At 36.9% G+C, this 23988-nt stretch overlaps 1 protein-coding gene across 4 annotated transcripts in view; it reads left to right on the top strand.

Annotated features, from left to right (window-relative positions):
* Nucleotides 1–23988, top strand: part of ECT2 (epithelial cell transforming 2) — a 27754-nt gene that overhangs the window by 398 nt on the left and 3368 nt on the right. For 3 of the 4 annotated variants that reach the window (XM_010716894.3, XM_010716892.3, XM_010716893.3), the window contains exons 2-24: nucleotides 1543–1697; nucleotides 2661–2740; nucleotides 2868–2960; nucleotides 3852–4034; nucleotides 4548–4637; nucleotides 5623–5730; nucleotides 6741–6814; nucleotides 6928–7058; nucleotides 7856–7971; nucleotides 8147–8209; nucleotides 8588–8810; nucleotides 10175–10311; nucleotides 10968–11087; nucleotides 11856–11924; nucleotides 12858–12968; nucleotides 13891–13987; nucleotides 14726–14807; nucleotides 15843–15921; nucleotides 16111–16230; nucleotides 17627–17765; nucleotides 19333–19487; nucleotides 21071–21178; nucleotides 22300–22446. In XM_010716894.3, the coding sequence (XP_010715196.1) occupies nucleotides 1568–1697; nucleotides 2661–2740; nucleotides 2868–2960; nucleotides 3852–4034; nucleotides 4548–4637; nucleotides 5623–5730; nucleotides 6741–6814; nucleotides 6928–7058; nucleotides 7856–7971; nucleotides 8147–8209; nucleotides 8588–8810; nucleotides 10175–10311; nucleotides 10968–11087; nucleotides 11856–11924; nucleotides 12858–12968; nucleotides 13891–13987; nucleotides 14726–14807; nucleotides 15843–15921; nucleotides 16111–16230; nucleotides 17627–17765; nucleotides 19333–19487; nucleotides 21071–21178; nucleotides 22300–22446 (2655 nt within the window). In that variant the 5' untranslated portion in view covers nucleotides 1543–1567. The remainder of the gene's footprint in view (nucleotides 1–1542; nucleotides 1698–2660; nucleotides 2741–2867; nucleotides 2961–3851; nucleotides 4035–4547; nucleotides 4638–5622; nucleotides 5731–6740; nucleotides 6815–6927; nucleotides 7059–7855; nucleotides 7972–8146; nucleotides 8210–8587; nucleotides 8811–10174; nucleotides 10312–10967; nucleotides 11088–11855; nucleotides 11925–12857; nucleotides 12969–13890; nucleotides 13988–14725; nucleotides 14808–15842; nucleotides 15922–16110; nucleotides 16231–17626; nucleotides 17766–19332; nucleotides 19488–21070; nucleotides 21179–22299; nucleotides 22447–23988) is intronic. The other variant, XM_003209199.4, reaches the window with a different exon arrangement.

The raw sequence follows: 23988 nt of genomic DNA, 5'->3' as shown, positions 1-23988 counted from the left end.
GAGCGCTGCGGCAGCTGGCGGCGTCACCCCGCCTGCAGAGCGTGTCTGCCCCGTGCCTCCTTTAGAGAGCTTGGTGACAGCTCCTCCTTTAAGCCTTGTTCTAGGGTTGGGATATCTTGCGATGTTCAGGTTTTCCCAAAGCGCAGCGTTTATAATTAGGTCTCTTGTTCCCTCTTATGTAGGGGGAAGCTGCTGTGTGCACGTCTTCTGTGTGTGCTGTTTGTTCTGTGCCTTGGCACTGCCATGTGTGGCTCTGGCAACTAGCTTTGCTGTGTTATTGACTAATCTGGGCTGTTATAACAGTTAAAGCATCCAAAGCAAAAGCACGTGAATAAACTAGGAAAACCATCTAGAAAATCAATGCCCAACTCAAAGTATGGGTTATTTTGTAACGTACAGCAAGGTTCTCTGGAAGTGTGTATTTGTTGATATGTCTCTAGGTATAACTACAGCGATAGGATAGGACTCATAATAGTGATAATATCTGAATTTGTGAAGAAATCTGTAGCGTTTTAAATTGACAGTAGACTTAATTGGACAATTTGTGATCTAACTCTGCAGATAAGTAGCTTTTCTTTTCTTCCTGTGTTGTTGTCGTGTCAGAACATGCTTCATTTGTCTTCCAGTTCTTATTTCCCATGTAACTGGGTAAGCGTTGCACTACTTGTGCTGCTCTCAAGTTTTGCTACTTAATGAATCTCTTTCAAGCAGCACTTTAATGTGTCTTTTGGCAACTGCTTTTTTTTTTAGTGGGCACTTAAATTGTAGGAACACTTCTTCAGTTAAAGTGATACAGAGAGTTATTATGCTGCAGCAGTTTGATTATAGGGGTTATTCTAGGTAATTCTTGATATTGCTTTGTAAATACTTACATTAACGTAACTGATGAATCAGAGGAAATGTGTACTTCTTGCTTCATGCAGGAAAGAAAATGCGCTGTCTTGTGGACAGGTGTCTTAAAACATGTTTTCAGGTTCAAGATCCAGGTAGAGACCCGTGCAGAAAGAAAGAACTAAGAGCTATGCTCTTCCAGTTCATCGCCTTGATGAACAAGGAGGGATAGGCATCTATCTGTGAGAAGACTGAAGGCATCTAACGATGGATACATCTACAGTGCTGTAGTGATGTAGGGCAGTAGCCTTGATTGTATGGATAGCTCTATATGCATGCTTAAGCTTTGTAGAGGCTTTGATTCATTTTGAGAAACCTGATTTCCCTTTGCTTGCAAACTGATAGTACTTCCTTCTGGATGCTTGTTTTTATGTGACAGAAATAATTCTGTTCACATGAAAACTCAAAACTTAGCAAAGTACTTTATGTCCTCTAATTCTTTTGCTGGTGTTTCCATCACAGACTTGTGGACAATCCTTTCTACCAGTTCTGTGACTCCCAGTCTTTCTGTAACTGTTCTCTCAGTTTGAGTGGGATTTTAATGGGTGAACTCATTTAGAAGTCTAAAGTTACTTCTGACAGCCTTAGTCATGGGGATCATTAAAGAGCTTTTCAGCAACTGTAGCTTAAATGAGCACATCTATCTTCTAGCTGTTGAAGAAAGAAAGAAGTAATCATGGCTGACAACAGCACACTGGTGTCTGAAAGCGGGAGGAGCCTCTTGGCTGATACTTCTGTTCTTGATTCAAAAATTGTAGAAAACTCCAAAGAGAATGTGCTTCCTGGATCTGTCGTGGATGTTGAAGGTGATGTAAGAAGTTTAAGACCAACGTTTTACAATGACTGATTACTCTGTGGGTGTTAAGTTTTGAAAAACTGGAAGTGCTTTGCTGAACTGCAGTTGTATGTAGTGTAGCCTAAAGGGTGTTTGTATGGGATCCTTCTCCTAGCAAAGGAGGAGTCTTAATTTTAAATGCTCTTTGTTATCAAAATTTTGGCTTATAGCTATGAAATTAAATGAGTCTTCTGGTTAATGTATCTAAAGATTCTTCTATGGAATAAATAATTTTAAGTGATAAACTGATGCAAGTGTTTAGAAACTGTTGTTGCTCTGTTGTGCAAAATTACAAGTAGCCTTTAAAAAGATTAATAATCTCGTTCGAAATTTAATTAGTTTATTAACTAATCCTAAGATGCAAGCAACCAAAACCCAGCTGAAAACACACTAGGGGATTTCTGTTTGCCTGCAAAACAGTCAGTCTTCTTGATCAAATGGCTGTTGAAGGCAATGCTTGTCCCTTCTTCCTTTCATTTCAAAACTTATTGATACATGGAGGAAAAAAAGAACAAGATAGCTAATTTTGCTTCTCATGTTCCCTTGTGAAACTGATTAGTTATTAGGCAATGGTGAGCATTGTCAGCTAGGAGCATAGAAGCTAGCAAAGATACCACCTGTCTATCTTCCAGCAAGTCTTGCTATCTAATTCTGTTACAAGCATCAAGTCAATTTTACTTTGACTGTATGGTCATGAATTGAAGGATACTTTTGTACCATATATTAGAAGTTTATGTTGCGTGGTCAATTGAGCATGTCTTAATGTCAGAGCAATCTTCTTGAGGCAACACTTATTTTTCAGGATTTTTCCTGATAAATAAGCTGTCTTGAAAAGGTTATAGTCAGCTTCTTCTAGGTGTTATTGCTTGATTTAGAATTAACGCGGGTTTTTCTATTGAAATATGGATGTTTATCCTTGTTTCTCTATAAACAGAAGAAATGCCTCAAATAGAAACAAGAGTAGTTTTGGTTCAGGAAGCAGGGAAGCGTGAGGAGCTTCTGAAAGCCTTGGAGGTATGTGTGTCTGAGGTGGTTTTCTTGCTTTTCTTAAAAGAGAAAAATTAAGTGCTGAAATGAGATGTCATTTTTCAGACTTCTGCTAACTAATGTGGTTCTGTACTAAAGTTCTCCTCTTCCACAGACCATTAGGATAATGGAAGTGCCAGTTATTAAGATAAAGGAAACTAGCCCTGGTAAATCTGAAGAAAAACTAATAAAAAGTATTGCCCATATGGTATGTCATGCAATTAAGCACGTGTGATTGCATGCAGCATGTTGCACTTCTCTGGGACTGAAATGTGTGGACTTTTCTAATTTATGTTAATTGGGATAATGGTCACAAGTTCTGCAAATGTTTGATGGCGTCACTTACAGCTCTTCAATCTTCTCAAAACTTTCTCCAACTTCTTTAAACATCTATCAAGGAAGCAATATCTGCAGCTTTTCAGTAGCTGTTTTCTAGAGGGGTGAGAATGCTTACTCAGCTAACACAAATTTTCACCATGAACTGGCTTCGTGATTGGCTAACTGTCTTATTTTTCACTTGAAACTGTATTTAAACTTAAGAGGTGATTCTCTGTTTTCTTTAAATTGAAAAAAACAAAACTCTAGGAAATAAAATCTGGAACTGGTGATTGATAGACAATGTAGTTAAGTCATTAGAAATACCAAGCAATGAACTTAACTGACTTCTGTTTTTTTTAGATCATAAGCAGCATGGAGCTAGCTGTTTCAAGTTGAGTGGTGCTTCTTAATTGCATCCAGAAGCACCTTAAGCTACTGTGTCTGAAGGGAGACATTTCATTTTGCTTCTCTTTTTCTCTCTATCTGTAGTTATTTGTCACTGCTATGTTGTCACTGTGAATTGATAAGTAAAACTACTTAATTACATTTTTTTTTTATTCTTCAGAGCCAGGAATTGCTTTAAGAACTCTTTACGCACTTCATAACTATTCTTATACTAGAAAACAATGTTTCTCATCCAGCTTTTGTCTATCTTTTTGATAGCATGTCTGTCAAAGTCTGAGTTGTACACTTTCATAATGGTCAAAAATAAAAATTAATTTTGATCCTAATTCAAGTATGTTGCTTGAATAACATCCTGTCTCTTCCTGTCCTGCTCAAGGAAATTAAAGTTCCCTACATAAAGACGAATACAATAGAAGAGCTTGGAGATTGTGATTCCCCAGAATTTGAGACTGTCTTCGTTGTAACAGACTTCCAAGGTTCCATCTTTAACAACCTCTGCAAAGCAGACTGCCGTGTCATTGGGCCACCAGTAGTACTGCATTGTGCACAAAAAGGAGAGGTATGTGCTGCTTATGAGATCAGCTGAGTAGTTCTCCCATGCAGTGAGTTGTAAGTATGAAGTGTTCGAAATATTCTCCCTTTGCCCTGTGAATCACAAATATTGTCGTCAAGATAAGTTGGAGAAAAGTAAGTTTTTTAGTATCATATTAGATGACTGTATCTAATGAGAAAGCATGGCCAGATAGTGGTAAGATTACAACTCTACTGCTGTAGCTGTGGGAGTTGTGGGATTATGCTATTATGAAAGACAGCATACATGTACTAATAGACACTTTCAAAAGTCCTCACTTAAAGGAAGGTGGACTGGGGAAGAGAAAATGTGACGTACTACCTTTGGAATTTGGAAGTTCTCTAGTTATCTGAAGCTGATGCAGAACTCAAAATGCAGGCTTGGACTAGCGTTTCATATACTTTAATACTAGGAATAACACTATTATATTAAAAATATTGCTTCTATTAAAATATTTATCATTATACTTTTAACTGATGAGCCAACTTCATCTTGTTTCAGCCTTTACCTTTCTCATGCCGTCCACTGTACTGTGCAAGTATGTTGAACTTGGTACTCTGCTTTACAGGATTCAGGAAGAAGGATGAATTAGTAAGAATTTTTTTTCTTCTCCCCTTTGGCTAGGTAAAGCTGTGTTAAGTGTGATTTTTATAATGCGCTTCTGTTCTGTCACCTGTAGGATTTAACCATGCCCAGAACTTCTATGTTGGGCATGAACTGCTTTATTCTTCTGTTGCTCATCCAAAAGCAATGACATCAATAGATAGTAACAAAACTTAACTAAAGTCACTTTTTATTGGAATGATGTAATAAGTGCTACTGAGTTGTAGCTGTTTAAACACTTGTAGATTCAGGCTTTTTGATAAGATCTTATTTAGCCATTAATGTTCTTGTATTTTTATAGGAAGTAGTGTGATCAGGTAAAGGTTTTCAGTACTTTCAGAGCACTTGCTGTTATTGTATCTTGCTGTCATGCTATTAGGACTTGAGTCTTGACCTAAGTAAGCATGAGGTGGTCTTGTACTCTAGTGCTTTACCTTCTCAGTAATGGGGTTGGTGTATGATATTCCTGTTAGATGCTTGGCAGTCAGTAGTTTGATTTTTGGATTAAGTAAAAGTATATAAATTCTTAACTTGCTCTTAGGGCTAGAGATGTTTGGTAGTCTGGATGCGGACTGGACAACTTGCGATCTTTTATTAAAATTCTAGTAGCTGTGCCTTCACGTAGAACTGACCCAGTCACTGAGGATAACATGCCTCAAATTTATCTCATGTGAAATGATGAAGGCATTATGCATGATATTGATCACCATACTGATGGCTTGAAGTCTTTGTCAAGCTACATAACAAGGATCTCTAAAATAATTTAAAAAATGAGGGAAAGGGGAATGCAAACAAGTAGTTCTTCTATCAGCTATAGCTTCTTAAAAACAAAGAGAACAAGCTGGAGCATTTCTAGTCCTAGCCATTTAATGTAACCTTCTATCACCTGTTTTTGTAAATTATTCATGTGCCTTTCTCACTCTGCACTGTGTATTTCAAAAGATTGACTGTACGCTTATTTTTTTTTTTGCAGGTTAAGCTGGTGACCTTAGTTCATCATATGGGTGGAATTATTCGAAAGGATTTCAACTCAAAAGTTACACATCTGGTGGCTAATTCAACACATGGAGATAAATTCAGAGTATGTAAGCTTGAATGATACTTCGTGAGAACTTTCTCAATTTCCTTCATGTAACAAACTGGAAATTCATCTGCATCTGCTGTTGATCTTGGATACCTGTTTGTTTCTTAGAAATCTAAAAAAAATTCCCTGAATGTGGAGTTTTTTTTCTGTAGTAGACAAGTTTTGTAATTAAAAGGAACCAGAGTGTTAAGGTAATGTCATTGCTGAAACATCAACCAAATTATTATGACGTGTTTGCTCATTTTTTTGGACAGGCAAATATACTTTGAAGTAACTTATGTGAAACTTCAGTACTTGATTTCTGCACACCTTTAAGAAAAACTTGTGTGTAAGCTTTCACATCTTCATTTATGTGCAAATATCTGTATATATTCTTTTTGTCTGTCAACACTGGAAAGGCATTCAGGATGCATTCAGTTGACAGGGTATTGTAACTTGATTAATGACAAAAGCGTCCATATTCCTGGACTCTCTCTTCCTTGAGCTGTTTGGCTGTTAATCTTCCCAGATGTGTCTATCTGATTTTTGAACTAAAAGAGAAGACCTACTTTCTATCTCTGGTCAAATAGGTGTTTTTTTTTTTTTTGCTACCTCAAAGGGCAATGTTTGGTAACTTTGCAGTTTCTTGACTACTCACTTCCTATTTAGTAAAAGTAGACTGGGATGTACATCTTCCTGAAAAAGCATAGGAAGCAGGAAAGATTCTGTATTCCACTGGATCTGTGATTTGAGATTTTTTTTTTTGTGCTTACGGTGAAGAATATTGAGCTAATAATGCACTTTTGAGTAAATTTCAAAGTAGATATTGGTCCTGTCTTCTAGTCACTGAAGAGATGCATCTTCTAGGTTTTGCTGTCAAATAATTTTTTGAAGGAATAGGTTCACTTTTTTTTTTTTTTTGAAGCATGTGTCTTGAAAAGTAATAGTTATGTTGGAATTTTTCTTGGCATGGAAGGAACTTAAATAGAAAACTATTTGTTGCCATTTATGCACTTCTTGTTTTGTAGATTGCTGTAAGTCTTGGTACTCCTATCATGAAAGCGGAGTGGATTTATAAAGCTTGGGAGAAAAGGAATGAAATGTGGGTATTTACTTTCCTTCAACCCTGAACTTATGACCTGTTCACTTGTAGTATTGGGAATTTAAGTGGTGTTGTAGTACTGATTTAGTTACTTTTGTGCACCCTTTTTCTAGGGACTTCTGTGCAGCTGATGATGATATTAGAAATCAGTTCAAAGTTCCTCCCTTCCAGGACTGCTTGCTAAGTTTCCTTGGATTCTCAGATGAAGAGAAAGCAAACATGGAAGAAATGACAGAAATGCAAGGTTGTTTGTGAATGCTGACCTTTGAAATGAACGGGACTTATGGCTGAAAGATTTCACTGAAACAAAATCCTGGATCATGAATCATAAGGCATTAGTAAAGAATCTTCAACATGGAAAGCTCTAAATTGATTTTTACATTTCTTAGCTCTTATAGCTGTTGAAGACTTGAAAGTTCTTAGACTGATTGAAGCTAGGCCATCTTAAAAGAAATTGCAGGATGCTTGAAAATATCCTAGGGTACTTTCAACTTTTGTGTGAAATGTTACTGGTGAAACGCTTGAGATGTTTGAGGTTTTTTTGGTGTAGGGTTTACGTTAAGGGTTGTATAAACAGCCATGAGGTAATAGATAGATGTGGTTCCAGCCTTGTGTTGCTAGAGCATGTATGCAATAGAGCTACTGGTGTGGGAATGCAACAAGCTTGTAATAGCAAATTGTCCTCAAAACATGGAAGTTGGCTGTTCTTTTTTTTTTTTTTCTCCCTGACCTTTTTTCTCTAAAGATTTTATAAGAATATTCACAAGCTAGAACCTCTGTGTCACACAGAGTATATCTGCCTTGTTCTACAAATAAGGAAGACAAGCTTTTCAGTAAAGCATAATGTTTATTTCCAGAGAGGTTTAAATGCCCTCTCAGCTATGCTGAGAGTTGTCTGCTGCTGTTAATATGTGGGGTGTTTTGCAAGTTTTTCTCCTTGGCACTTCTGTCCTTGATACTAGATGCTGTAAAGCTATCAAGCAAACAACTTTAACAATAATATTCTGTCTTGCAATTTACCTCTTTTTCTTATTTCTATAGGAGGATGTTATTTACCAGTTGGTGATGAAAGGTGTACACACTTAGTGGTTGAAGAAAGTACAGTAAAAGAGATTCCATTTGAACCTTTAAAGAAACTTTATATTGTGAAGCAAGAGGTTAGTGCTTACAGATTCTTGAAGGAATACATGTGTATACTGCTCCATGTGAGACTTTTTTCTTTAGTTTAAGCTACTTGTCTGCACTCAGTGTGCAAATTGCCATAATACTACATACATTACTCTGAGCATTTTTAACACTGTGATTTTAATGTGTGGTTTCCTTATTCTTCAGTGGTTCTGGGGAAGCATTCAAATGGACGCCAGAGCTGGAGAGTCCATGTATTTATTTGAGAAGGTGTGTATTATATGAATGGATTCAACACAGCTTGTACTTAGTGGTGAAATTAGTATGTGTGGGGCCAGAAATTAATTTTTTTTTAAGCTGCATTTAAATCCCAGGTGATGAATTGTAAGTTTACCCCTAGACTATTGATTTGAGAAAACATTTTGTTTCCTTAAAGCTGAACCAAGTTTTAGTAAAAGCAAAAACAGAAACAAAAAAATGTATGTACTTTTTTTTTTTTTTTTTTTGCAAAATAAAAATAGGGCTTTGTCTGGTTTTCTTGGGGGGGGAGGGAGGGGATGTTGTGTGTGCTCATCTGGCCTATCTTTGCCTTGAGTTGTGCTGGAAACAGCAAGTAAAAAGACTAAGCTGAACTTTATTTCTCTACAGTCAGAGAGTCCTGGCCTCAAAAAGTCTGTGTCACAGCTTTCTCTGAGTACTCCAAACAGCAATCGTAAAAGACGTCGTTTGAAAGAGACTCTTGCACAGCTGACTAGAGAAACAGACATGTCACCTTTTCCTCCTCGGAAGCGCCCGTCAGCTGAACACTCGCTTTCTCTTGGGTCCTTGTTGGACATCTCTAACACTCCAGAATCAAGCACGACCAATGGAGGTATAGCTAAAGACCTTCATTTAGGTGCACTTGCAGTGCTTAAGATATCTCTGCATACAGGTGATAATAGTAGTGATGGAGAAGTCTTTCAGGATTTGCTTCAGGTTTCCTGGGTAATTCCAGACTTTCTCCTTGAAGTGTGTGGGATGCAGGGTAAAAGTGAGGCATTCAGATACAGAGGCCAGGCTGCTTCTTTTCATCACAGTAAGCATATTCAACAGTACTTGCAGAGAGGAGAGTTACTGGTACTCTTAAAAGAAGGTTTTAAAAGACTGCAAAAATATATCTTTCTTGTATATAAGAGGCAATGGTTTTAAATGAAGAGGGTAGATTTAGATTAGATACTAAGAAGGGATTGTTCCCTGTAAGTATGGTAAGACACTGGAACTAGCTGCCCAGGGAAGTTGAGAATGCCCCATCCCCGGAGATGTTCAAGGCCAGGTAGGATGGGGCTTTGGGCAATATTTTGTGTCCTTGCTTATGACAAGCGGGTGATCTTTAAGGTCTTTTCCAACCTAAACCATTGTAAATCATGTAAGCAATCTGAAAGAGGCACAGCCTTTCAGTCATAAGTCAAGGAATCGGAGAAACATAAGCTCATTCTCAATGACAATGTTTACCAGATAGTGCTAGAACTCTTGTAACTCCTCATACAGAAGCTGCTTCTAATGCAGCATAAGTGGACAGTTTCAGGAAGTGATATTATGAAAACAATAGATATAGCACTTATTTAATAAGTGTTGTGATTATAATGGACTTAAACATCAGAATAGGTGTGTACAGATCTCTGCTGTCCAGAACATATGCAGGTATATAAAAATAGTGGACTGTTCCAAGTTAACAGGTTTTAAGAAAAATTACCCTCTTTTCTCATCTACCTCATTTTCCACTTGTACCAGTCATCTACCTACAGTGAAATGCTGCAGTTCTTGCTTGTAAAGACTGATCTCATTCAGTGGTTTTGGGCTGCATGTACAATGCAAAGATGGTAGGCACCTGAAAGACTTGTTGATGTAGCCAAGCAAAATTAGAAAAATATAACTCCCATGTGTAAATGATGTTCAGCACTTAGCCTTCAACTGATACTAAGCATAAGAGGGTTGAGTCACTGACCAGTCTGTAAATTGCTTACTCGTGGTTTAATAGTCTAAGACTTATTCTGAGGAATAACACGTTACTATTAGTCTATAATAGGACTAATAAAGTCATTTTTAGACAGAGCTCTGATGACTAAATAAAGAATAGCCTTCTAGCTTTCTTTAATTCCCTTGAATTCTGAGAGCTTTCCTCTTGGAGGGTGACCTTTTCAGGAACTCTAATTTATCATAGAACTCTGTTTTCTTTTGGAAATATCTTTTAATCAGAAACGCCAAAATCCTGTGCAAGGCCGTCGAAAAACTCCACTCCTCTTCCACTAAAGCAGTCTGCAAGATGGCAGGTTGCAAAGGAATTATATCAGACAGAAAGTAACTACGTTGATATTCTTACAACAATTATTCAGGTGAGCTGGTATTACAGCAAGTACAAGTCATTTGTAATAAGACTCCTAATGTTTAGGTAAGTGACTTGTGGTCTTTGGGCTTTTCAGAACTTAGAGTAACAAAGGCATGTGAGGAATGATGTATATGAGCTTACAACTTTACTGGTATATTAAAGATGTTAATTATAAAGCTTGGAGGTCATAAACCAACTGCAGATCTCAGATTAGAAGTTATAGCTGATACAAAAATATTCTATTTTAAGAAAATAGGCTCTTCATGACTTGGGTTTTTAAGATATTAGTGCAAAGAGGTGGAAAAAAAATGCTAAGTCTGTTTGCTACTGCAAGAAGAGCAGAATAGCAAGCAATTTACAGGAAGAGCTTCATTCACTTCCTAGGAAGTTTGCTTCCGCTGTGGCTCATTATCATGCCTAAAGAATGTGTGTGAGTAGAGGAGAAGATAAAGGGATTATTCTACAGTAATCTTAATTAACCTAGTGTTTACATCTGGAAACCACTCTTCCACAATCTGTTCTTATTAAGTGGGAGCAGGATGTATCAATATTGTGACTGCAGGAAATGATGATCTGGGAAAAAAAAAAAAACCACCATTGTTTTCATAACTATTTCTTATACAATGCATGGAAGATATAATGATTCTTTGTCTAATACATCAGTTATTTCAAGTTCCATTGGAGAAGGAAGGACAACTTGGAGGACCAATACTTGCACAGGAAGAGATTAAGACTATATTTGGCAGCATTCCAGATATTCTTGATGTACACACTAAAATCAAGGTAAACTGTAACTTCCTCCTACAGAGGAAGATATGATGCAAACTTCAAATTCTTTCTGCATGTGTTAAGTTATAGCTACTGAATGGATACAGATTCATTAGGATGAATTAAGTGCAAATCTGAAATATACTTTTAAGAAGTTAACTTACAAATTAAGTACCTGAAGTCTGAGTATTGTACTTAACTACTACTGCCATCTATAAACTGTACTCAAAATTGCTTAGGTACAGAGGTTGTCTGTTTCTTCTCAACTTTGGTGTAATGAAGATAGGAGCAGAAATAAATGGAGACTAGTGGTGAAACCTTTCAATTCAAAGCGAATCCTGAACTTCAGCTATGCTGTCTTGTTCCTGTTATTAGCTGAGAATAAATAAGCTTGATCCTTATCAAGCTGATACGTGCTTAACAGCTTGCTCTTACTCTTCTCGACCCTTGGTGCACTCGGTGAGGGAAACCTGTGCTAATTATCATTTAATCCTAACTTCTCTTACGCAGTTTTGTTGCAGAGCTGACTAGTTCAGACACACTGTTAGACTCTGCTTTTATTGATTCAAAACTGTATATTTAGTAAACCAGAGGAGTTTTGCTATCATCTCTTAATAAAGTTAAGAGGCTTACTGTGAAGTTGTGTGGGTTTTAGGGTTGCCTTTTTTTATTATCTGTTTCTGTGTTGACTGTGTGTTTGGCAGAGCACTGGTCCCATCTTAAAGCTTTATGCAGTTGACACTCGTTATTTTTTTTTTCTCCCCACCCTTGCACCTAATCTAGGAAGACCTGGAAGATCTTATGGTGAATTGGACTGAAAGCAAAAGTATTGGCGATATCTTTCTTAAATATGTAAGTTTCTGGGTTTTTTTTCGCGTTAGAACTATTATGAACTACTATCTTACAAATGACCCACTGTAGGATCTAGCAAACACAAGCAAAGCACTAATGAGTAAGCAAGAACACTGACTCATTCTGTCTTCTGTTCAGACTTCTTAGCTGAGTTAAGTGATATACTTTGTGTAAGTAATCCCTGTCAAGATTAAGTGTATGCATCTGTCTGTTTGCATTATGGATTGAAACTTCAAATAGGTGTAATTAACAACAGCCTTCAATTTGTAATGCTACAGACATTTTCTATTTAAATGGTAGAAGGAACTCTTTCTGTAATCTTAGTGATCTTCTGCCTCCTTTCGATAATATGGAATTAGCATGTTAACTTTTTGAAGACACTTGCATTTTTCCTTGAAGGCTTAAAATGTGTAAATAATGACTGCTTATTTTTCACAAGTACACAATGTACAGAACATGAAAGCTATGTCTGGGACTGCAGTACTTTTTAACACTGTAAGCCTGCTACTTATCTTGTGCTTCTGCTGTCTTAATCATGCTGAGGCAAAGAATATTTTGTATTCAAAAGCTCTTGATTTGAGGTATTTCTTATGGTGATTTAATGTCTTTTTTCTTAAAAGTGTGCACACTGGAGAAAGTATCTAAAATTGTCAAAACTTTCACTGAAAGTATTGTGTTAGATAAGAGCTCTCAGTGGTTTCTAGGATTGACGTGTTGTACTTGATCTTTGAGAGTGGTCTGTATTTCATAAGTAGCCTTGAACCTAGAACATTTGGCATTCAAAAATGTTCTAACTTGTAAACCTGTGCATGCTCACATAACAGTGCTTTATTCTTCATCAAAATGTGTCTTTGAGCAGCTCAGGGTGTATGAATATACGTGCAATGCTATGTCACATGTAAAGTGGATCTCTAACAGTTGTTTGTTTTTCAGTCAAAAGACTTGTTGAAGACATATCCACCATTTGTGAACTTCTTTGAAATGAGCAAGGAAACTATTACTAGATGTGAAAAACAGAAGCCAAGATTTCATGCCTTCCTGAAGGTAAGTGTTTTGCTCAAAGTTGTGCGAACTTGGTAACTATCACCAAGTAAACTGTTCAGTGCAGTTGATGAGGAACTTGAAATTTTAAAAACTTGAAGGAACGTTGAATGCTTTTTGGTGAGACAGAAATAAGAAGGATTTGAGTTTAAATCCCTTAAGCTTCTCATGAGACTCTTTACTAAGAGGTCCAGGTTCCTTGTCTGTTACAGCTTCTAAGCTAGTTTGATTATATGCTGAATAAGTTATTTGTCTCCCAAATACATACCTTCCTTTTCTCTTTGTTGATCCCCCTCCTGGTGCTAAAGACTTGTGAGTTAAAAGCTATTCTGGGAACACTCCTGGCAGTTATGAAGTTCCAAGGAGGTAGAACGTCTCGCTATTCCTGCAGCTAATGAGAAGGAGTGTGAGGATTTAAGAGAAGACTTTCTTCAAAGGAAAATTGTAGAGGAGTCTTTATACTTCCAAGGTTCTAGATAAACCTATTTAACTGACTGCTGGTTCAGTGTAGCTTTAAATCTGCATCCAACAAGCATATCTCAAAACAAGAAAACCCCAAAGAAATCAAGCTTAAAGGTCTCAGTCCTTGTTTTCTTAGGTATTGGGGTCTATTTCTGCATATTAATGATTAAATGATGGGGAAATGATAAAGAATGCAACCAGCTGTCCCCTGTCTCACTATGCCTTAGGATCTGGAGCAAAGTCTGGGAAGTTGGTCATATGGACAGTTGAATCATTCTGAGAAGATAAGTGATAAACGCCATCTAGATTTGAATGTCTTCTGACATGATTGCTTAACGACTGTGTACCTGTGTTGAAAGATTCTGGGAAACTTCTACTGCATTCCTAGCCTTGGAGGATATAACACTTTTACCATTTAATTGGAAAAATAAGAGTTATTTCCTTTTTTCCCCTTTTCTTCTAGATAAACCAAGCTAAACCAGAATGTGGTCGTCAAAGCCTAGCTGAACTACTTATCCGTCCTGTTCAAAGGTTGCCTAGTGTTGTTCTACTACTAAATGGTAATCTTGTGTTTTCTGTGTGTTTTAAATACCAAGGTAATGCTGCTTTTGGCATGATTAGGCGTGGCTTTTCTCACATGAAGCATACTTGTTTCTGTGAGTTAATCACACTGAATGGCGATCAGCAAGGCCAACTACTGAAGAAAGCATTGTTTAAGAAAATTTCACTTGTGTACTTCAGATATATACAGGAACAGAAGAAAAGCTTGTTCTGAAAACAGTTTTGTCGTCTTAAGTACGAATATAACTGAGGTTTGAATGAGAGATAAATTCATATCAGCAAGGCTACAGCTTCATATGTTTCTCTTGAGATCACCCACTTACTGTAATAATGATAAAATCTGTTAGATCTGTGTGAGTTAACATTGTCTTCACAGACTACAACATCGACTTCTTAAGGCAGGAATCAGAGTACTTAATAAAGCATGTAGCTAGTCCTTGTAAAACTGGCTATTAATGGTGGCAATGTAAGCTTACCATGCAGTTAAACTTGTATTTGGAAGCTGAAGGCAAGGACCATATGCCAACATAAGTACAGTGGTGCATAAGTCTCACACGTGTTCAACTACTTCAGTTGAAGACTGAAGGCTGCTTTTAGCAGACTGCAGTGCTAGGTAGTTCATGGGGATGAAATGATATGAAATGGCTTTAACTTAAAAATCAAATAGTCTTCCTACTTCTCAAATTCTCAACGTTTTATTCGTAAGGGTTTGAAAACTTGCAATGTTTGAATTGTAGATCTTAAGAAGCATACAGCAGAAGACAACCCAGATAAAATAATTCTAGAGAGAGCTATTGAATCATTAAAGGAAGTGATGACGTAAGTGAAATTCATTCTACAAAACTGTTAGATGTGTGGATCTATTCATCTCTTCTAAACTGTCCTAACTTACAGCATATTGCTACCATATGTTTTGTCTCCGTTTAAGTGTATGTAATATGCATTCCTCAGGAAGTGGTGATTACCATGATTGCCGAAGAATGAATGGAGGGGAAACATGCTATCAAATACTTAAATTAATCTGTGGTTTCTCAGATCAGTCTCCCTTCTGGCACTGCCATCATTCTGTCATCCTGTGCCAGAGCCCTTGATGTCCTTGAAAAGCTTCTGTTGTTACCCACTGCTTCTATTTGAATGGCTGCTGACTTCCTACCTGTGTGTGAAGCTGAACCTTTTGATTCTTTTGTCCTGTCTGCTCTGTTCTGGTTATTTCTGTCCTCTACAGAGTGGAAGAGATGTAAGGGGTAGATAGCATCTTTTAAGTCTTCTGTGTATATAAATTTCCATTGAGAGGTTGTGTAGTATTGGTGAAAGCTTATCTGTGTTGTGCTCCTGTGTTGGCTATTGATGGGCACCATTCTGCAAGCTTCAAGCTGAAGCTGTTTAGATAATAAGGCTCACCTCTTCTCACCAATGAGACTTTATATATTTACTTGAGCAAATGTTTGTCTGATTTCTAACAACTTTTAATGTCTAATTACTCTTGCATTTGACTTCTGGTGAACTGTAGTGTTGACTTGGGGTGGTGTTGAGAGACCTGTAGAATGCAGCATATGAGAATTGATCTCTGGTTCCTTCCTCCTGGGGTAGGAAGGGAAACTGCAATAACTGAATGCTGTGTCAGCTAATAGAACAATACTCTTCTCATGTTATAGTTCTGAAGTTTCATGTATGCTTGCTTAGCATATGGTGCTTGAACACATGTAGAGTACATTCCCTCTACTTCTGTATGTCCAAGTACTATTCTGTAAGCTTTCTGAATGTTCAGCTTAATTATTTTTGTCTTAAATGCAGTGGAATCATTTACAGTTGCTTGATATTGAAGATAAATGTAATATAATGTGCTTTCCTCAGACATATTAATGAAGACAAGAGGAAAACAGAAGCACAAAGGCAGTTCTTTGATGTTGTCTATGAAGTTGATGGATGTCCAGTAAGTAATTTTTCTGAAGTTGCAGACCTGTAAAAATGATTGCTTGCTTTCTTGCTCCCTCTGCAAGAATATGTGAAGTTAAAATGCAGTGGTACTGTTTTAAATAGATTTTCAGTGTTAAGCTGTAAGCAAGTAGTAATCCAGCACTTGAATTAAATGCTTAATGAGCTTTTTTCTTCTGTTGCATAGGCCAATCTCTTGTCCTCTCACCGAAGCTTAGTTCAGCGTTTGGAAACTGTTGCACTTGGTGATGACCTCTGTGACAGGGGAGAACAGGTCACACTCTTTCTGTTTAACGATTGCTTAGAGGTAAGATTACTGTATGAATACTTCTAATGAGTTGTAAAATGCTTGCCACTGTGAATATAAACAAGAAAAACTTAAACTTTGAAGCAGAATCAAGTCACAGACTTTAAGTCACGGAATTAAGAAGAATTAAGAATTAAGACTCAGACAGCTGATAGTTCAACACATCCTGATGTTACCTTTTTGGTAGGTACTGTATAAGTAACACAAGTAACTGATCGGTTTTGGATGATTTTATAGCAAGATTAAGTAGTTGATATTAAAGAGCAGTGAAGGGCATATTTACCTTGGAAAAGCAATTAACAATTCTATATGGGAATAAGGCCAATGTATCTAACACATTTTGAAAATTAGCATCATAAATGACTGATACTTGTCTTGTCACTGACGGAACTTTTTTCATTATTACATGCAGTAGTATCAAATAATATTACAGTAGTTTTTTAGCATTTCTGTGTTGTATGCCAATATCTATACTTCTCTGAGAAATAATATACTTCTCTGAGAAATAAGTTTCTATTCTTTTCTGTTTAAAGTAAATGCTTAATTCTCAATATATTTAATTACATATCTGCATAGCACTTTAATGGATGAAAAAGTGAAGGAGTCTGGCTCAGCAGGCTGTTGGTCTGCTTAAAGTTTAATTGTATTTAATATGAATAAATATACCTCTGAGATGGAGCTGTTTGTGCTTTGGCCAACAAGGAAAGCAGATCCACATATTATATATCTAGACTAATATTACGTTAAGGAGATACATAATGAAAAGTAATATACCTAGGAGTAAAGCTGGCTTAGTTTCACTTTTCACTTGTGAAGGATGGAAGGGAAAGTGAAAACAAGCCAAGAACCTTAATTGAAAGTATCTCTTCTATAAAATAAAAACGACTGATGTTACCTCTGTTTTTAATGTAAAGTTAAAAACTAACATACCTCCACTGTCAAAATCTATTCCATGACTGCATGGATGAGTAACAGCAAATAACACTCTTAGGACAGAATTCACCACAGTCTGTTCTGATTTACGCATATAGGCATTGTCTTCAGTGTTTAAACCTTGACTGACTTGTTGTAGGTTTCTGAGTGCCATTGCTTGTTCTTCAGGGTAGAATTGAGACTTATAATACAAAGCTGCCTTCCCTCTTTTTTTTTTTCCAGAGGTGAGGGTACTGCTGCTAAGTAACAAGTATTTCTTGACCACTTGAACTATCTATAGGCATCTCTTATCTCAAATTCACTGAAGACTTTTGTCATACAGTAATGTAGTTCTTTAAAATACTCCAAGTGTATTTCTCTGTAACAAGACTTTATTTTCATTCCTGAATTTTAGAAGGTAAGAATACAGAAGACAAAGCAACAATAGACTTTAAGTTTAACCTGTCTTTTTATTTAACTGCAGATTGCAAGGAAGCGTCACAAAGTCATTGGTGCTTTCAAGAGTCCTCATGGCCACACAAGACCTCCTGCTTCTCTTAAGCATGTTGTACTCATGCCTCTCTCCCAGATCAAAAAAGTCCTGGATATAAGGGAGACAGAAGGTCTGTATGATCTAAAATGCCCCAGCAGCAATGAAAACTCCCTTTTAAAGGATGAAGGTTTTCCAATTGTGAGACAGAATGCCAGGGCATATTTGTTGTATGACAAGTTAGGTATGAGATTCTAGTATAAGCTGCTGTTTGAAGCTGTCTGCAAGCTTGAAAGTGTCTTGTTTTGGCATCTTTTGGCTTTTCAAGACTCACTGTGGGCTGCTAGATCTGACAGAGCTATTAGGTGGAGTTAGAAACCATTCGTTAACCAAATGACAGTATGACTTAAAGTAGTGCATTTGACAGCTCTGAAATTACAAAGAAAAAAGAAAAACAACAAAAAACCAAACAAACTACAGAAAACAGATGAGACTTCAGTCCAAAGCAGAGACAAAGGCTTTTGTTATGAAACTAAATATTGTGTAAATGGTGGTAACAATGCTCAGGAGTAATGCTTAGCCTCTTAGGGGAAAAAAAATCCTTAAATTTTCTATCACAAATCTTGTGACAGAAAAATTGTGACAAAATTCACAATTTCTGTGGCTGCTTTGCCATACTGAGGCCATAAAGGTTTCACTAAAATAATGCATTACTAGAGCAGCAGGACCAGTACTACAAATAGTATTCCAACCTTGCTAGTGACTTCTAAGTAAGAGTAGGTTCAACATCTGTCCCTAGAAAGATACATTTGATATTTCACTTGGGGTGATAGTATGCATGTTGGAATTGTTCTGGTTTCTTCTCTGAAGTACCTGTATCTAGAAACTTAATGAAAAACAGGAATGGCAAAGCAGGTAGGTTGTAAACATGTTGCTTAACTGCTGAAAACTACCTACAGAAATTTAGCTTAAGTCTTCTCTTAAGAGGTTTTCCTTCATATGATACCTACGTTTATTTAGGGACTTATATAAATGCCTCCCATCAGACAAGCATCTGTTTAATATTTGCTTAGAACTTCAGTATACTACTTGGAAGAGGTCAGCTGCCCTGACTGAGAGGATCTGTTTTTAAAATTGTTGTTTCTTTCCTTATCTGTGTTTAGCATGAGTTGGCTGAATATTCTCTAAAGTATCAGCAATTGATTTATTTTCTGCTCTTAAGTGAGCAATGTTGGTCAAGTCTAAAAATTCAACTACAGCACTTGAATGTCATATTTATTACTGACATCTTTGGTTGCTTTCACTGCCTTACACAACAGGGTAAATGTTTTCCTTCTTCTGTGTCAACAAAAGGAATGATATGTCCAAAATTCATGAGTTAAAGAATATTCACTGCTGTATTAGTAAGAATTAAATAGTCTAGTCTATGCTATGCAAGCTATTTGGTGAGTGAACTGGTTGCAGTCTCCTTGAGACATGCAGACAGAACTCATAGCTCTTTTGTGGGTGATAAAACAGCAGTTGCGCAAATAATAAATTCCTTGTACTAAGTTACGTAACCTGTAAGTCTAACTTCTGGAAGCTGAAGGGTTAACTCTAAAAGATTATTCCCATTATCCTTTGGGGTGGGAAGTCATATGAAATAGAATTCTTTTGTCTTACCTCTGTCTTGTTTGTTTGTTCTTCTAAAACTTCTGTAGATTGCCACAAAGCTTTTGCCTTGGTTGTACGTCCACCTACAGAACACAACAACAAGCTACTCAGTTTCCAAATGACCAGTGAAGAACCTCCTAAAGAAGACTGGCTGAAAACATTGTGTCGACATGTAGCTAACACAATTTGTAAAGCAGATGCAGTAAGTTCTCTGCAGCCATGGTGTCTGGAAATATTTTGCTCTGTTGGCTTGAAATACAGGAAAATAAAGAACTTGTTAATAGTGGATATGCTCTAGATGAAGTAGAGCAGTAAATTTTTGTGCTAGCATGTTGGCAAGTAAGTGGTTAAAAAGTGGAAGAGGAAGCAGCCTCAAAGTTAGCTTCTGCAGAAGCTAGTGAGTACATGAAAGAGAATCACACCTTTCACCCAGCACAGATTAATTATAAATAATTCAAAATCTGCACTGCTGATCTTCGGCAAATCTCAACCAGATTGTCTTCAGCTTGCTTTCACTGTTTATCTGCAATCTTAGCATTGTGAATTATGTGTTGGTTTAACTCTTTGTGTTAGATTTAATTTTTGGCTTTTATGTATGGGCATGAGAGCGTAAGGGACGTGAAGCATCATCCTCCTACAGACATTCCTCCAACCTTAGAACAAGGAAATAAGAGAGATGTTGGCCTTCTCTTATCTTAAAAGCTCAATGTGCACACTTTTCACAGCCAGAAACTATTAATTGGGAGTGCAGATCCCTTCCAATTAGGGCAAAAGTCTTTTGTCCAATGTTCTAACTATATATGAATATATAAGAATATATGCATATGTAATTCAAATTTGCTGAAAATTCATTCGGTATGTGAAGCTGCATTGTTTTCTTGGTGTATAGTATTTGAAGTACTTTAGAACACACTTGTATGTAAAATATCTTCTGTCTTGCTTAGAATCTCATTGAGGAATGTTGGAATATGAAATTTGGCATTGTGGTTTCTTTCTTCCAAGTGCAGAGCAGAAGTAATTCAGAATAATTCAGACAGGTTAATTTACTTCAGTCTGTATCAGTCACCTGTATTCACTCTTGATTCTATGAAGTATAACAGAAAGGAGTGGAAATACCATTTAATAAAATAGAAAATTCGTCTATATGTAACAAAATTAGTTCATCTTGCCCAGGACATTCAGAATCGTATGCTGACAAATAGCAATCTATTATACTGAATACTATTAATTATAATTTATGTAATTATTGGTCTGTAGTGAGTACGTAAATTTTTTGCTAATGTAAGTGGCAAGTTGAACTTCGGTCTAAAGTTTCTTTGGGTTTTCAGTAACTCTCAGTACTGTGCGACAATGAGAGATAGCATAGACTTGCCACATGGTGGCAGTACAAAACTTTAACTAGTCTGTTAGGCAGTGGGAATAGCCATAGACCTTGTTTGGTGTCCTTAACGGTTTTCTTAAGAGCCTTATGTGCCAGTGAAAGTAGTAAGTATTTAGCTTGGAACTCATCATGAGTGCTTCAGACCTACTGCCTTTGCTTTAATTACCCCTGAACTTGAAACTGGATAAACAAACATGAAGGTAATCAAGTAATTGTGTAACTGACTACTGGTGGTTAATATCATGAAACCACTTCAACACAAATAGTTTCTTTCTCTGTATTTTAAGAGAAATACGGAGGAATGCAGCTATTAAAAATCTCTAAACCTGACTTCATGAATTAGAGAATGATATTTTTACAAGTGCTTATTTTTGTGAAACCACTAAGACTATTTTTGTCTGTAGGAAAACCTTATTTATGCTGCTGATCCTGATTCAGTTGAAGTAAATACTAAAGATATGGACAGTACTTTAAGTAGAGCATCTAGGGCAATAAAGAAAACATCAAAAAAGGTAAGATACTACAAAAGTTGTGCTTTGCAGCAGAATTCATTCTAGTCAGAATGGCATTAGTATTCCATTTCAGGTGCTTTGTAGAACTTAAAGCAGTTGTGGGAAGAACTTAATCTCAGTGAAACTCATAAGTTTTGTCCTTAAAGGCAGAAGGTAGGGAGTACTTGAGGGCTTTGACAGGGTAGTTTTGGGGTATCTTAATTGGAGTATTTTAAGTATTGTAGTTATAAATATTGTGTAGGTATTATTGATATCATTATGGAACTTTATTTACCATGTTCAAATAACTAAACTTTAGGAAAACAGACCTCAATTGTAACTGCTTTTAGCATATTGAATGGTATTGGCAGTTATCAAATTTCAAATTCTTTCAAAAGTAAGATAACTGTGCATGCTCTAATGTCAGACTTCAAAATTACAAGGAAATAAGTGTTGAAGGCTGTTTTCTGCCTTTGTATGCTTTCTTTTGTATATGGCTTAAGCTGCTCTTAATTGAAGTGTGCTCTGCATTGCTGAGAGGGATTGCCTGGGAAGCAGGAGGGCTGCCTGTCTGCTCTGTCATGTAGGCTGTGCTTTTGGTCTGGTTTTACTGAAGCCTGTGGAATATGAGGGGACTGACAGAGGGTGAAGCAGCAAGGAGGAATCTGTTCTCCATTCTTCTCAGCAGCCTTGATGCAGGCTTAATCTCATCAAGATGATGCTGCTTCGTAGGAAAACTGTAGAGGCTACTGTAGTTTAGAAGGTGCTGAAGGCTGAACTGAAAGAATCTTAATGAAAAGGGGATCTGACCTTTCAAAATGCAAGGAATGTGGGGAAGTCTAGTTGACCAGACTTTTTTTTAACCTTTTAACTTTTTTTTTTCCTCATCTCTTATTTTTTTTTCCAAAATGCTGCTGTCATGCAGACAGGTGAAAATAGCATGGGTTGTAGGGACTCCTAAAAGTCAGACCCACTTGCAAGTTGTCTTTTGGTTTTAATTTTTTCATGTGAGGAAGAGCTATCATATCTTCCTGGCTCAGGGCTTGTCCTACAGATGTTCAAAACTTGAATAGTAGCTTATTGTAGTAGCTATTACAGCCTGATCTTTGTCAGTGTATAACAGTGCTTGTCAAACTCCCCAGGTTACAAGAGCATTTTCTTTCTCAAAAACACCGAAGAGAGCTCTTCGAAGGGCTTTAATGTCACACAGTGCAACAGAAGGAAGAAGTCCCAGCTCAGCTAATGAGAGTTACATAGGCAGCCGACTGAACAGTACGTCGTCGTTAGCGGTAAGTTCCTTAGCTGTGCAGGCCAAACAATAACCTTCTGAAGACCACAGTCATCCTAATGTTGATCTTACAGCAATTTCAAGGTCTGCAGTGGAGAAAATTATTTTTACCTGTATTAATAGGTGTGTTCTTTTCAGAGGGGAATTGTTTAATGAGAAGGCTTGCTTACTGAAAATGCAGGAAGATGTGCTAGTATGTAGCAGAACCTGGGAATTGTTAATACGTTTAAGGTGGAAATAAACTCTTGCTGGAATTGGAATATGCATCCTATTCTGAACTAGCAAAAAAAACTACCAGCACTTCTGTATGTTGGTTTGGGCTTTTGCATTTTGGACAAAACACAAATGAGATGTAGGCCCCTGAATAGTGTCGTGAGAACATCATTGGGTGTAGTAAAGCAATAGACATCCCATGAAACAAACTGGGAAGGATGTGTAGAGAGCTATAGATGTTGCAGCCTGGTAGCTTTTAAAAAGGCAAGTGAGTTATCTGCTCATCAAAACCTTGGTGAAATAAATTTGGTCTTTGCTGCAACTCCTGCTATGCTTGGCTACCTATTGCAGCTCTCTTCTGCTACATTAACTCAGACAATTTTCTAATACAGTCCAGTATATTGTTCTAGATTTTGAGGATTTTTCCATCATCTTTTAGTTTTTTGAGTAAGTCTGTGTTGAGTGAACATTACTTTAAAGTCTGTAGTTTGTAGGACAGCTAGTCAAGAGCAGGATTTCCTGTGTATCTTTCTACTACTGATTTGTATGTCAGAATCTTAATACAGAGAGAATTCAGTACATTTGAGTGGCCTTTAAATTGTACAACACAGATTGCCATACTATCTGCCACATTAGATAGGCATGAAGAAATACAAATTAATGAAGGGAGGAAGTATGACACTGAACTCCCTTCGTTTATAGGAAATTAACATAAAATCAGATTGGCTATAACCCAGTTCTGTGTAGTGATTTTCTTCCTTCAATTATGATTGCTTCAACAGTTGTTTTGGAATTCTAATATTCTGTCCTTATTTTGATGTAGAACTATCTCATTTCTCATGAAAACGCAGATCATGCATTTTTCCTGTTTGTGTCTCTGTATTTAACTACTTTCCTATAATGACAGGAATTTAGTAGTAAAACTTGTTTTATTTTTTCCTCGTAACTTTTTGGACCTCAGAGTAAGCTGCAGCTCGGCAGCAGAGCGTGAGTTTCATTTGATGCTATATAGGGTTTTTAATCCATCTTCTACCCTATAGAATTGGCATAAAACTGTTTTGATTGAGTCATGAGGTTAGAGATTAATTCTTTTTTTTTTAATTCTAACATTAGTTTTATGTAATATATACAGTCCCTTCTAAGCATAATCTCTAAGAAATGGGGATAGGCTTTAGCACAGCGGGATTCCAGCCTCTCAAATAGATGGTAATATGGTTCTTGAGTAGCAATCTAAAGCTGTAGGAAACCTGTCTGAGACCATTCAGGAAGGTGAATCTGTTATTGAGGCATTGTTTTAATTTAAAATCCTGGCACTGTGTTCATGTTGGGG

This window comes from Meleagris gallopavo, chromosome 11, assembly GCF_000146605.3.
Source record: "Meleagris gallopavo isolate NT-WF06-2002-E0010 breed Aviagen turkey brand Nicholas breeding stock chromosome 11, Turkey_5.1, whole genome shotgun sequence".
Lineage (NCBI taxonomy): Eukaryota > Metazoa > Chordata > Aves > Galliformes > Phasianidae > Meleagris > Meleagris gallopavo.
This window is presented reverse-complemented; position numbering and strand designations above follow the sequence as displayed.